Below are 14,036 nucleotides of genomic sequence, written 5' to 3' on the forward strand. Positions count from 1 at the left end.
TCAAAGTAAAAATAAATGTAAGATAAATATAAAATATAGAATTTGATGCAAATTAATGTTATATATAAGTTGAAACCGACCAAACCAAGGTTTGGCTATGGATAAAAAATTTATCAATCTACAATCTACAGTTTGATTTTAATTTGATTCTCAAATCGAACCGAATCACATTGTACACACTCCTTCTTGTAACTTAAAATTTTAACATAATTTTAGGAGCAATTTACAATATTAAACAATGCGAATTGTGATTATCAAATAAATTTATTTTGTTTTATTTAATATAATTAATTTTAAATATATTTATACTTTCATCCATACTATTAATAAATTATTGATAAAAAATATTTAAATATTATATGTATTAAAATCTCAAAAAAAAAAAAAAAACACTATTTCTCAAAAAATTTACCACTCACTATATTTTTTTTTGAAAGAAAATCTATTCTCATAAAAATCTCTTACAAAAGAGTACATAAACTTTGACTAGTAAAACTATTCGTGTTTGGTTTGAATTTTTTGGATTAAATTTTTTAAAAATTGAATTTTTTAGTTTTCATATTTTTTTGTTTTTAATAAATATTTTTAAAATTTTTAATTTTTTTTTTAATTATTTTAGATGCACATTACCTAGATGTATCTAAAAAGTAAAAAAATTATGAAAAAATATTTTAAAAAATTAATAAATATATAGGAATATAATAAAAAATAATATATTTTTTTAATTTTTGGTATTTAGTAAATTTTTAAAAGATTTTTTTTACATTTTTTTTTTTACTTTTTAGATGTATTTATGTTAGGTGTGTCTAAAAAGTAAAAAAATTACTTAAATTATTAAAAAAAATTCAGTAAAAACAAAGAAATACAGAAAATAAAAAAGTAGAATTTTTTGAAAAGTATTTTTAAAAAAATGGAACCAAGCAAGCTAATTATGTCACTATGGCCTCGGGATATAGGTTAGGGCTAAAATAATTATATAGCATAAAATAAAGGGATTTTTATTGATAAATCCAATTTAGAAGTGTTTTAACCCAAGAAGTTCATGAAGGAACTTTTTAACCCATTTAGTCCCATGCATGTATAATTTTATTCCATAAAATCTTTTTTTCTTGATTTACACTATTTTCTTGGACACTTATGCCTTTATATTTAATTTTGATACCCTTATAAATATTTTTTGAACGGTTAGCAATTTTATGATGTGAACATTCATATTTTAAAATTTACATTGGTAGGAATGTAAAATTGGCCCGTGGACGGCCCGAACCCCGCCCGCAAGCAGGGGCGGGCCCGGCCCGTTGACAATGTGAATATTCACATTGACATGTTAACTTCACATTAATAGGAGTGTAAAATTGGCCCGCGTCCCATGGCGGCGCGAAACCCGCCGACGGCCCATGGGCGGGCCCGGTCCGGCCCGTTGACAATGTGAATATTCACATTGACATGTTAACATTCACATTGATAAAAGTATAAAATTGGCCTGCGGCCCATGGGCGGCCAAAAGCCCTCCCGCAGCCCGGGACGGGCCCGGCCCGGCCTGTTAACAATGTGAATATTCACATTGATAGGAGTGTAAAATTAGCTCACGCCCCGTGGCTACCCGAAACTTGTCCATGGCCCGTGGGCGGACCGAGGCGGGCCCGGCCCAGCCTGTTAACAATGTGAATATTCACATTAACATGTTTACATTCACATTGATAAGAGTATAAAATTGGCCAGTGGCCCAGGGCGGGCCCGACCTGGCTCGCTGACAATGTGAATATTCACATTGACATGTTAACATTCACATTGATAAGAGTGTAAAATTGGCCCGCAGCCCGTGGGCGGCCCGAAGCCCAACCGCAACCCGTCCCGTGACATTGTGAAAATTCACATTAACATGTTAACATTAATATTGATAGGAGTGTAAAATTTGCCCGTTGCCCGAAACTTGCCCGCGGCCCGGGATAGGCCCGACCCGGCCTGTTGACAATGTGAATATTCACATTGACATGCTAACATGCACATTGATAGGAATATAGAATTGGCCCGCGGCCCGTAGGCTGCCCGAAGCCTGCCCACGGCCCGGGGCAGGCTCGTTTGGGTCCGGGCCTGAGTTGGTGGATCGAGCCTCGGGTCGGGCCGATGGGCCTGGGCCTGGGCCTAGCCTCGGGCTTGGGTCGGGCTTAGGCGGGCCTGACCATTTTTTTTTATTCTTTTTAATTTTTTCTACCAAAATTTTATTATTTTCCAAAAAAAAAAACACTAGGCCTCGGCGTGGGCAGGGCCTCAGACCGAGCCTTGAATGGGCCTTAATCGGGCCGATGGGCCGGGCCGGGCTTCAAAGTGATGGCCCAGGCCCTAACCTAAGGTCTCGGACTAGGCTCGAGCCCAGGCCCAAACGAGCCTTTCCCGAGCCGCAGGCGGGCTTCGGGCAGCCTACGTTCTTTTTGATTATTCCATTAAGTCCTATTTGAGGTAAGAAGACCAAAATACCATTTTCATCTACTTATATTCTATTTAGTCCACATTATTTTTTTATGTTTCAATAAGTCCTATGGGAGGCATAATTACCAAAATACCCATAATGTGAATGTTCACATCGTCAATATGAATGTTCATATCATCAATACGTAGAGGCCCGGGTCGGCTCATATCGAGCCTCGTGAGTGTCCGAAAAAATCCTGGCCGACCCGGCCCGGCCTATGGGCCAAAAAATTAGGCCCAGGCCCTAGCCCTGGCACAAGGGTATTCGGACTTTAGACGGGCCAATGGATCGAGCTTCGGGTCGGACCGGTGGGCCTGGGCCTAGCCTCGAGCTTTAAGTCGGGCTTGGGCGGGCCTGGCCATTTTTTTAAAATTCTTTTTAATTTTTTCTACCAAAATTTTATTATTTTTCACAAAAAAAGACATTGCTCCTTGGCGCGGGCTGGGCCTCGAACCGAGCCTTGAATGGGCCTTAAGCGAGTTGATGGGCGGAGCCAGGCCAGGCTTTCAAGTGATGGCCTAGGCCCTAGCCTAGGGTCCCGGACATGCTCGGGCCCGGACCCAAACGAGCCTGCCCCGGGCCATGGGCAGGCTTCGGGCAGCCCACGGGCCATGGGCCAATTCTACATTTCTATCAATGTGCATGTTAACATGTCAATGTGAATATTCACATTATCAACGGGCCGGGCCGGTCCTATCCCGGGCCGCGGGCAAGCTTCGGGCAGCGGGCAAATTTTACACTCCTATCAATGTTAATGTTAACATGTCAATGTGAATATTCAAATTGTCACGGGTTGGACCAAGCCTGCCTCGGGTTGCGGTCGGGCTTCGGGCCGCCCACGGGCTGCGGACCAATTTTACACTCTTATCAATGTAAATGTTAATATGTCAATGTGAATATTCACATTGTCAACGGGCCGAGTCGAGCCCGCCCTGGGCCGCTGGCCAATTTTATACTCTTATCAATGTGCATGTTAACATGTCAATGTGAACATTCACATTGTCAACAGGCTAGGTTGGGCCGGCCCCGCCTCGGGCCGCCCACGGGCCGTGGGCGGGTTTCGGTCAGCCACGAGGTGCGGGCTAATTTTACACTTCTGTCAATGTGAATGTTAATATGTCAATGTGAATATTCGGATTGTCAACCGGCCGGGCCGAGCCCTCGGGCCAATTTTGTACTCTTATCAATGTGAATGTTCACATTGTCAACGGGTCGGACCGGGCCCGCCTCGGGCCGCCCATGGGCCGCAGGCGGATTTCGCGCCGCCATGGGACGCGGACCAATTTTACACTCCTATTAATGTGAATGTTAACATGTCAATGTGAATATTCACATTGTCAACGGGCTGGACCCGCCCTGGCCCGACTCGAATTTTACCGGGCACCCACGATGATTGACATGGGCCAGGCCCCTACACATTGACGACATTCACATTCACATTGACGGTGTGAACATTCACAATAGGGGTATTTTGGTAATTATGTCACTCATAAGACTTATTGAAACATAAGAAAATAATGTGAACTAAATGGAACATAAGTAGATGAAAATGGTATTTTGGTTTTCTTATCTCAAATAGGATCTAATGGAATAGTCAAAAAAAATATGGGTTGGATGGAATAAAGCTCTTAGAAAGTAGATTTATCAAAAAAAACTCCCTAAAATAAATTATTTTAATTAAATAAGATAAAATATCAAATTTATTTCATAATTCTTTTTTTTTCATAAAAATTAAAAAAATTATTCCAAACGAGACTTTCATAAAGTAAAAAAATTAAAACAACTAATCCACATTTCAAAGAAACTCTATATATTTTTTGAAAAAATATTTTATCACCATAAAAATCTCTTATAAAAGAACATTTTCGTAAACTACGACCATTAATTTTTTTACTAAATAATACCATTATATCCATCAAATTTATTGAATTCAGGCTGAAATAAATATATATAGTGGATGAAATTTATTGAATTCAGGCTGAAATAAATATGTATAGTGGATGAATCATTAATCTTTTGAGGTGAATTGTAATTTAAAAAAAATTAAAAAATTCGTTCACGACTTGAGAATCACTCCTCGAATCACCAAGAAAAAATTAAAAACGAACACTACCATCTCGACGAGCAACACCTGGTACGATTACCTGTAATTCAACTTCCAACCTTTTTATCTTCCAAAATTTCTCATTTCGATTCTTTGATTCAAAACCCTAATTTGCTCACACTCTAATATCATTTCGCCATTTTACCTGAAATCATCATTTCTCCTGAAATCATCATTTCTAATTCTAGGGTTCATTGTCCTTGTTTGTTTAATTGAAGATCTGCATTTCAATCTCTACAGTGGTCACCGAGCAAAGAAAAGGGAACAAATTTTCATTCAACGTCTCTTCTCTTCTTTTGCCATGTTATTACTCTAGTTTTCATCAATTTCCTGCTCTTTCTTGCTATAATACTCTCTTTATATGGAGTGAATTGTGCGACTCTATTTTAATTCTAGGGTTCATTGTACTTTTTAACCTAATTCAAGATCTTCTCTTCTTTTGTTATGTTGTTATTCTAGTTTTCATCATTTTCGTGCTCTTTCTTGCGTTTCTAATGGTGCTTAATAGAGTGAATAGGAGTCTTAACATATATTGTGATTCTGATTCTAGGGTTCATTTTACTTGTTTACTTATTGAAGATCTGCAATCTTTAAGGAGATCGGCGAGCAAAGAAAAGGTACAATTTCTATTTAACATATATTTTCTCTTCTTTTGTTATATTAATGTTTTGTGCTGTAGTTTTCGTTGATTTCCTACTCTTTCTTGCTACAATACTCTATTATCTTTATGTGTTTTGAATGGGGCCTTAATAAGGTGAATTGTGCGAGTCTAACATGGAGGGAATAGGAGATGAAGTTCCGACTGAAGTGCCAATGGCGAAATGGAGAAATGATTTTTGGATAGCATTTCAGCGCTACTTGGATCGTTCCACTCCTCATACGGCCCAAAGGTGGATGGGGACATTGGTGGTGGCTTTGATTTATGTGTTAAGGGTTTATTCTTTGGGAGGCTTCTATGTTGTGTCCTACGGTCTTGGGATTTATGTGCTAAACCTCTTGATTGGGTTTCTGTCACCGAAGATTGACCCTGAGCTTGAAGCTATGGATGGAGCTTCTTTGCCCACGAAAGACTCCGATGAATTCAAGCCCTTCATTCGCCGCCTCCCTGAGTTTCGGTTTTGGTAATAAAGTCTTTCTGGTTTACTTCAATTGCTATGTATGCATGCTTCTTGTTGATTTAAATTTTACTGTTTTAGCGGCTAAGTTTTGTTCCATCTGTTGTCCATAGTGTAGCATTTTTACCATCATAGTTGGAAATATTACTAGAGTGTCTACTGTCTACTCAAATCAAGTGTCAGAATGTAATTGGCTGAGTTCCTGTCAAATTGTATGGAAAGATGTGTATGCAGTGGTTTCCAGGGATTGTTATTTTTGGTTATACATCCTTTCATACTCTAAAAGGTAGTGATAATTTTTTATATAATTTTGAGTTATTTTCTGGAAAGGTACAAATACCTTTCAATCATGATGTGGTTTTAATGAAAGCGTTGTTGACGCATTCTCAAATGGCATTGCAATTGTTCCCTTAACATTAGAAAGTGTTACAACTTACAAGCCCAAGTAGGAACTGAAGATGGTAATATTTTAATTGTTGTAGAATCCTGGCATACTGGAGGAACCATCTTCGACCTGAAGTTGATTATTTTACTAAATTGCTTGTCAATTCTTTTTCTGACATGGGAGATATATCACTCTTCATGTGATGCTTTCTTTATCCTTTCTCTCCCTACCTTTCCATTTCATTTATGTGTATAGCCGACTTGAGTCCTTAAAACAATTGAAGCTATTGGTTTTGTTTTGAGTTTAAGGTAGTTGATGTTATGCAGCCCTATTCTCATAAGCATTTGTTCAAGCACATGATGGACACATAGTTACGTTGATTTGTTTCTATCTCCCCAAAAGAAAGAGAACGTAGCAAGAAGATATATATATATATATATATATAGGGAGATTAAAAGCGCAATTTGATTTTTATATTTTATAAGCCTGACAATGTCCGAATAACAAGTAGTTTCTGTGGGTGTTTGGGAAGTGGATTTTTTCGTAGGTTTTTTTAGTTGTAGGATATTATTGGAGAAAATTGTTTTTGTATTTGGGAAGATAGTTGGGTTTTTTTGTGGTTGGATGTGATGTTTGTGAGAGAAAAAATGAAATGATTATGGGGTTTGATGTGATATTTTGTTTGGATTTGTTTTTTTTTTAGTTTTTTAACCAATTTGTCTTTAGTGGAAAAAAACAAAAAAAAAACTCAAAAAATTTGTTCCCAAACACCGCCTCTATATAAACTAGCTTAAGTCCCAAATTCCATCACTAAAACCTCAAAATATCTAAAAATACAATAATATAATTAAAAAATATTCCCCCAAAAAATCTAGTCACTCCATTGACAACTTGATGTGAAACCAACTATTTTGGGGGAAATGTGAAAGTATAGCATGTGCTGCATGTCAAATATCAAGAATTTTTTTATATCCTAGCTGGGAAAATGGACATATTTGTTATAGTATTATAAACTCTGCTTTGGCCTGTGAAGTTTTTGCTTCTATTATGTAAAGCTCATTTTACCAGTTTGGGATATCACATGGTCCATGTGGCATGTCCATCTGAATATGGTGTCTTAGTAATGACTCCACACTAATTGCAATAATTTTGTTTGGGAGATCAGTTCAATATGATGGGCACCTCTCAAATCACCCAAAGCTTTGCATTGCCTTCTATAACTTCCATTCAGATTGATAAATGGGATATAACTATTGCTTATGTATCTGAAACTCATTTAGACAGTGTGAACCTTACCAATTTGCCGAGTTAGACCAGATAAATACATCTTCCTGTTTCACTTTTTCAGGTATTCCATCACTAAGGCTTTTGTAGTGTCATTTATTTTGACCTTTTTCTCTGTGCTGGATGTACCTGTTTTCTGGCCGATACTCTTATGCTACTGGATTGTTCTATTTGTTCTCACAATGAAGCGTCAAATTATACACATGATTAAATACAAATATATCCCATTCGATATTGGCAAGCAGGTGAGTGATTATTTGTTCAATGTTATTTTTATCATCTGTACCTTTCATAACTATTTTTGCATGTTGACCGTGTCTTGGGCTTGTGGTTGGTTCATTTTATATTTATCTTGTTCATTTGTGTAACGGTGATATCTTCTTCTAATAATTACGACAGAGTTATGCTGGCAAGAAGCGTGCGGGAGGTAGCAGTTCACCTAGAGATTGATGCTCTCCATTATCCATATTCTGAGCAGTCCTGAAGAAAAGAAGACACTCTTAACATGCTTTTAGAATCTGCTAAATATATAAGTGTACTGCATATTGTAGCGGGATTATAGGATCTCTACGAAGGGAACTCAGGAAGGTTTAGCAGACTTGCCGTCCATTGGGCAGAATAGATGTAGTTTGAAGACTATATGATATTGCAAAATTTCATACTGTCTCCTTCCAATGCTACTGTTTGTCTAGTGATCTTTGTATTGAATGAATCTTTCTGTGTCCGTCTTCAACCAAAAGAATAGGTGAGTTTCCCTATCAATGAAGTTCCATGATCAATGAATATGTGCAGATATCAGCGGTTAAGGCTCTATGAAGACATTTTGACATTGTTTGGGGAGTGGATCAAAGCCTACAACCGATCTTGTAGAGTGGGCAAGAGTGTTTGCTCAAGACACTGTCAACTGTGTATTTGCTCTGATTGAAATCATGTCATTTAATATGAAAATAAATAAAGAACCACGCATGTCTTTCCCTTTGATAGCTAGAGTCCTCATAATTCTCAGGCTCTGTTTGGGAAGAGGGTTAGAGACTAAAATAATTGAAGACAAAATAAGTTAGAATAGTTAATAAGGTAAAATATTACATTCAAATCACACATCTTACTTTTTTTCTCATAATAATCAAATTATTATAAAAAAAAAGTTAATTATTTTTTGAAACATAATTTTTTAGCCTATGTTTGGGAAGTTGGGTTAAAGGATTTTTTGGTTAAAATAGTCACAAAAATAAAATAGATTTTTTAGTTTAAGAAGACAAAACATCACATTCAACTTGTATTCGTTATATTTTTTTTCTCATAAAAAAATTGAAAGTTTTCTCAAATTAGGATTTTTAATATTAGGTTAAAATAATTAAAAAAATTAAAAAGTTAACTCACTTTCCAAACGAAACTTTGTCAAATTAACATATTCAAAAAATCATTTAAAATAGTAAGTCCCCAAATAGAATCTCAATGTCCACAAGAAGCATGTGAAAAATATATTACATTGCAGATAGTCAAAAATATTACATTGTAAGATGATTTATCTAAATTTTATAATATTCTATGTTTATTTTACATAACTTGCATATATATGGGGTGAATTAAATAAGTCACATATTTTTTTAATTTTTTTTTTTTTGTCAATAGTGATTTTTGCCTTATCTGAATTTTTTAAATTTTTTTTTTCAATTCACCTTGTTGAAGTTGAATTTAGAAATTAAATTTTTTTTAAAAAAAAAATTGCTAAAAATGAAAAAAAGAAACCACCAATCCCCAAACACCTCTTACCAATAAAATTTAAGTTGTTTCTTTACTAAGATCTTGTCCCATTTTTTTACATTACAGTTTGCAAATTTTAATTCATTCATTTTAGAGATTTTTATTGATAAATCCATCTTAGAGTTGTTATAACCCATTAAGTCCACAAATGAATATTATAACTTGATTAGTCCCATATACTTTTCTTTTTATTCCATAAAGTCCATTTTTCTAATTTTATATTTTTACATGGACTATTATGCCCTTATATATATATGTATACACTGTGTTAATACATAACACGTTCCTGTGATTTCGTGATTCAGTTTTGACAGTTTTTATCATTCTAATTCAAATGGATATGTTTCTATCTTGCATGCTATCGTTCTATCGTTTTGAGGCTTTGATGTGCTAGGGTTTTATTGTTGCTCTGGTACGGTGATTTTCAAGTGAAGACGACAAATTTCATATTGTTCGGTTCTCACATTTTCTGGAGTATAACTACTTTAAAGCGGTTGTTTTCGAGTTTCTGGACAATTGTAGGATTGCATGATTAAGGTTAGTATCATTTTGGTTATGAATACACGTTCACTTTATGTTTTGATTTCTAGGATGGATCAGATGCTCTGTTTTTTTATTACTATGGATCGGATGCTCTGGTTTTTCAATTACATGCATCATACGTGGTTCTGTGGAGGGGAGGTCATTCAGATTATGTGAAGAATGTTATAATATTCCCTTTACTTTGATGTATCCATAATGAGGCTCTATGTGAATGATATAATTCAGAGTTTATGGATCAATGTGAATGTTTACATCGTGGTCCTGTGGAGGGGAAGTCATCAGATTAGTGATGAATGTGGATCTGCTATAATTCAGAGTTTGTGGAACAATGTGAATGTTTACATCATGTTAGTATTAAGTAAAGAATGTGGATGTTTGCATTTTACTTTGATGTTTGCTTAATGAGGCTCTGTGTGAGTGATATAATTCAGAGTATATGTGACAATGTAAATGTTTACATCGTGGTAATATTATGTGAATAATGTGGATGTTCTCACTTTACTTTGATGTTTGCTTAATGAGGCTTTGTGTGAGTGATATAATTCAGAGTATATGTATTAATGTGAATATTCACATCTTGTTAATGTGAATTATGGATGTAACACTTGAACTGTACACGTATTCATCTAATTTTTGCACAAATATGAATTTTCATATCGGTTTGGATTATTGTTGATTGTTGTGTTTTTACAGGAGATGGATACCTTTATGATGTTGGTGTGTACATATGGTTACAGTACCACTGTAATAAATGCTGCCCGCGCATTGTGTTATTCGCGTTTGGTAGACTGTTTGTGTGAAAAATGGGGGGAGTTGTCTGCTGGTTCTATTTCATTGTTCTGTCGGTTACCTGGGATTAATAGATGTGATTTGGACAATGAGGAAGAATTTCAGAACATGTTACTGCTTGCTAAATCAATGGGGGTACAACATGTAGAAGTTGTGGTTGAGTTGAAAAGTGATATTGGTCGGTCAAGTAGCTCGGGATCGCTGCGTGTGGGGGTTGAGGAAGATATTGATGCACTACAGAGATTTTGCCACCATAAGGAGAAGGTGTTGTTGCCGTTCAAAAAAAAAAGGAGAAAGTGTTGTTGTCAGCCTCTTGGGCAAATGGTATTACGCATGTGGGACAACGGTTTGTTGGAGGTGCACAAGAATTTCGTGAGGTTTTATGTAAGTATGCCATCCAATGTGGGTTTCAGTTTACGTATGTCAAGAACGAGACAACAAGAGTTACTGCTGTGTGTGCGATGTGTGAGAAGAGAGGCTGCTTGTGGGCTATACATTGTAGAGCACAACGAGCAAATGGTTTTTTCTACATCAAGAGGTTTAGTGATGTACATAGTTGTGGTACGGATGTCTGAACATTGAAGAATTCGCGAGTTAGTTCGGATTTGGTGTCGAGTACCATATCTGAAATTGTGAGGGACAAGCCGTTGACTTGGCCGTGTGAGGTGGTGACTATTTTGAAGAGGGATTATGGGCTAGATGTGAGTTACCATGTCGTATGGTTGGGTGTGGAGAAAGCAAAGGCTGGTATTCATGGAGATCACTCATTATCGTTTGACCAGCTGCAGTGGTATTCGGATGTTGTGATGCGGTACAATCCGGGGAGTTACGTCAATATTGACTATGATGCGAGTAGTCAACAGTTTTGTCGTTTCTTTGTGTCATTCGCTGCGTGTATTTCTGGATTCAATTCTTGTCGGCCTTTATTATTTCTGGATGGAACATTCCTCAAAGGAAAGTACAAAGGTTAGCTACTTGCGGCAATGGCGAAAGATGGGAACAATGGTTAGTATTTTTTTTAGCTGTCTATTCATGTCGATATTCATTCTCTACAGCATAGTCTTGACAAATGAGTGATTGAGAAATTATAAGTAATGTGAACATTGACATTAGTATGCACTGATGTGAATGTTCACATATGTGTCTACTAATGACAGTAATGTGAACATTTACATTAGTATACGCTGATATGAATGTTCACATCAATGTATACTATACTGATGTCAGTTGATCCATTAATAAACATTATTGTGAATGTTCACATTATCAATAACTCAACAATCAACAATGAATTATTAATGGTCGTTAATGTGCATGTTCACATCGTTGATGTTTACGAACCCGAATCCAAAAATAACAATAGTAATAGGGCAATGTAGATATAAACATTCACATGACCTGTTTTGTTTATACTGTTTTCTATTCACTTTGGAATATTGTGAATAGTTGTGTATTGGTGTTGTGTTGTAGGTCTGTTTCCTGTTGCATTTGCGATTGTTGATTCAGAGACCACAGCCAATTGGCCGTGGTTCTTGCATGAACTTGGGAAGTTTGTTGATGGTAAGTGCCAGATTACTTTTATTTCGGATCGTAATCTTGGTCTGTTAGAAGTTATGCCAAAGGTGTTCCCATCGGCTCATCACAGTTATTTCTTACAACACTTGAACAACAATTTAAGAGACCGGATTAAAGGAATTGATAATGGATTCAGGGACCAGCTAGTAAGTAGTTTGGGTGACTGTGCTTACGAGCCAACTGTGGTAGGGTTCCATGAAAAGCTTGCAAAATTAAAAGAGGAGGGTAAATAACGAGCTCATAAATTTTTTAAGGACTTGGCACCTGAGCACTGGGCAAATTCGTACTTCAGGTAATAATAGTTTCCTAAGGTGTTCCATTTGTGAAGTTTATAATGGTAGCGATGTGAATTTTCAGTTTAGAATGGTAATAATCTTCTAATTGTGTTTCATGTTCAATGTAAATGATGTGAATGTTCACATTTGCTAAAGATGACTGGTGTGAATGATGTAAATGTTCACATCTGTTAATTTGTCAAACAGTTATGCAATGTATTATAGATTTGAATGTTGACACCTGTCATATTTTGTTGTTGTTAACATTCACATCTGTCTATCATTTAAGTTGACAACATAATAAGCATATAATGTTCACTGGGAATGATGTTAATGTTCACATCTATCAACGTGAATGTTTAGACCTGTTAAATTTCGTATTGTGCAATATTTGTGATATTGTGCAGGGGCATGCGTTATGGGGAGATGACATCCAATGCGGCAGAGTCATTTAATAACTGGATTAAAGAAGCACGTAATCTTCCTATCACTCAAATGGTGGACACAATTCGTACTCAGTTGATGCGGCAAATGTCTGCACGGCGTGACCAAGTAAACAAATGGAATGAGCTTATTTGTCCTACATTCGAAACAAGGCTTATGGATTCGTTCAATGACAGCAGGTCTTGCTAAGTTAGCAAAGCCAATGACGATGTGTTTGAAGTTCATTCGGTACCATCTGTTACTGCTGATGTTACGAGGCGTACATGTTCTTGCTTCAAATAGCAAATCAACGGATTCCTATGTGACCATGCTGTTATTGCCATTCAGAAGAGCTGCTACAATCTCAATGATTGTGTGGAACATTACTTTCATGTAGAGACATATCGTGCAGCCTATTCGGATGCCATATTCCCTATACCATCGGTGGAGAAGCCGCCTTTTGATCCTACGGACTTCACTATATACCCGCCAACTGTGAAAAGACCACCCGGAAGGTCGAAAAAGAATAGGATCCCATCAAGGGGCGAGAAACTGAAGCAAATAAGGTGTGGGAGATGTGATAAGTTGTGGAGCCATAATCAAAAATCATGCACGGAACCAATATAGGATGTACATTTTTCATTTCAACATTGTGTTTTACATTGGATTTTTGTATTCATTTTTGAAATAAGATTGTGTCGGTTGGCAAAGATTGTGTTGCAATAAAATTACGTTGTGTTGGCAAACATAACAATGCATTAGTATTTAATTTGTGTTTTGTTTTTAATTTTTTAAGGTACCAATCTAACATTTATGTTGTTGTGTTTTGGATGAATGCATGATGTTAACTTTCACACTTGTGTAATATAATCACATTATGTGAATAATTGCACATGGGTTAAAATTTTAAACATTTCTGTGGTGTGAATGTTTACTTTCTTGTTACTCTTAACAGCATCAAAGTAGATGACATGAATGTTTACATCAATGTAACCATTCACATCATCAACTCATAAGATGTGAATATTCATGACATCGTTGCTGCCATTTAAATAATCAAAATCTGTGATGTAAATATTCACATCATCAAATTAATAGATGTGAATATTGATTTGTGTTAAGAAATATCATATTCACATCTGTCATATTGTGTTACACGAACACTTTAAGCAATATTCATATCCATGTAGTATGGTTTAAAACATAAGAAAGTGTACGATCATTCTGTGATGTGAACATTCACATCATGTCATGTGTCAAAAAAAAAAAAAACAATCTCAATGTGCATGACCAACGCAAAATAGGCTTG

The 14,036-nt window shown here is 36.2% G+C and overlaps 1 protein-coding gene across 8 annotated transcripts; it reads left to right on the forward strand.

Moving 5' to 3' along the window:
• The first annotated feature begins 4,450 nt into the window (after positions 1-4,450).
• Positions 4,451-8,120, forward strand: LOC114260436 (protein RER1B). Of its 8 annotated transcripts, none has more exons than XM_028200555.2 (6): positions 4,514-4,604; positions 4,763-4,855; positions 5,125-5,191; positions 5,329-5,695; positions 7,423-7,603; positions 7,758-8,120. In XM_028200555.2, exons 4-6 carry the CDS (start codon positions 5,349-5,351, stop codon positions 7,806-7,808), a joined length of 579 nt encoding a protein of 192 aa, XP_028056356.1. In that variant the 5' UTR covers positions 4,514-4,604; positions 4,763-4,855; positions 5,125-5,191; positions 5,329-5,348; the 3' UTR covers positions 7,809-8,120. The 8 variants fall into 8 exon arrangements, with proteins under 8 accessions (XP_082723297.1, XP_028056358.1, XP_028056356.1 ...); XM_082867167.1 differs by having other exon boundaries at positions 4,763-4,835; positions 5,124-5,191; XM_028200556.2 differs by having other exon boundaries at positions 4,563-4,616.
• Positions 8,121-14,036: the final 5,916 nt, after the last annotated feature.

This window comes from Camellia sinensis, chromosome 4, assembly GCF_055761805.1.
Source record: "Camellia sinensis isolate YWXY chromosome 4, ASM5576180v1, whole genome shotgun sequence".
Lineage (NCBI taxonomy): Eukaryota > Viridiplantae > Streptophyta > Magnoliopsida > Ericales > Theaceae > Camellia > Camellia sinensis.

Coding starts and splice junctions, on each gene's coding strand:
- LOC114260436 (XM_082867171.1), top strand. CDS start 5,349: ATGGAGGGAATAGGAGATGAAGTTCCGACTGAAGTGCCAATGGCGAAA. Junction 5,696..7,422: donor CTCCCTGAGTTTCGGTTTTG/GTAATAAAGTCT, acceptor TCACTTTTTCAG/GTATTCCATCACTAAGGCTT. Junction 7,604..7,757: donor CATTCGATATTGGCAAGCAG/GTGAGTGATTAT, acceptor TAATTACGACAG/AGTTATGCTGGCAAGAAGCG.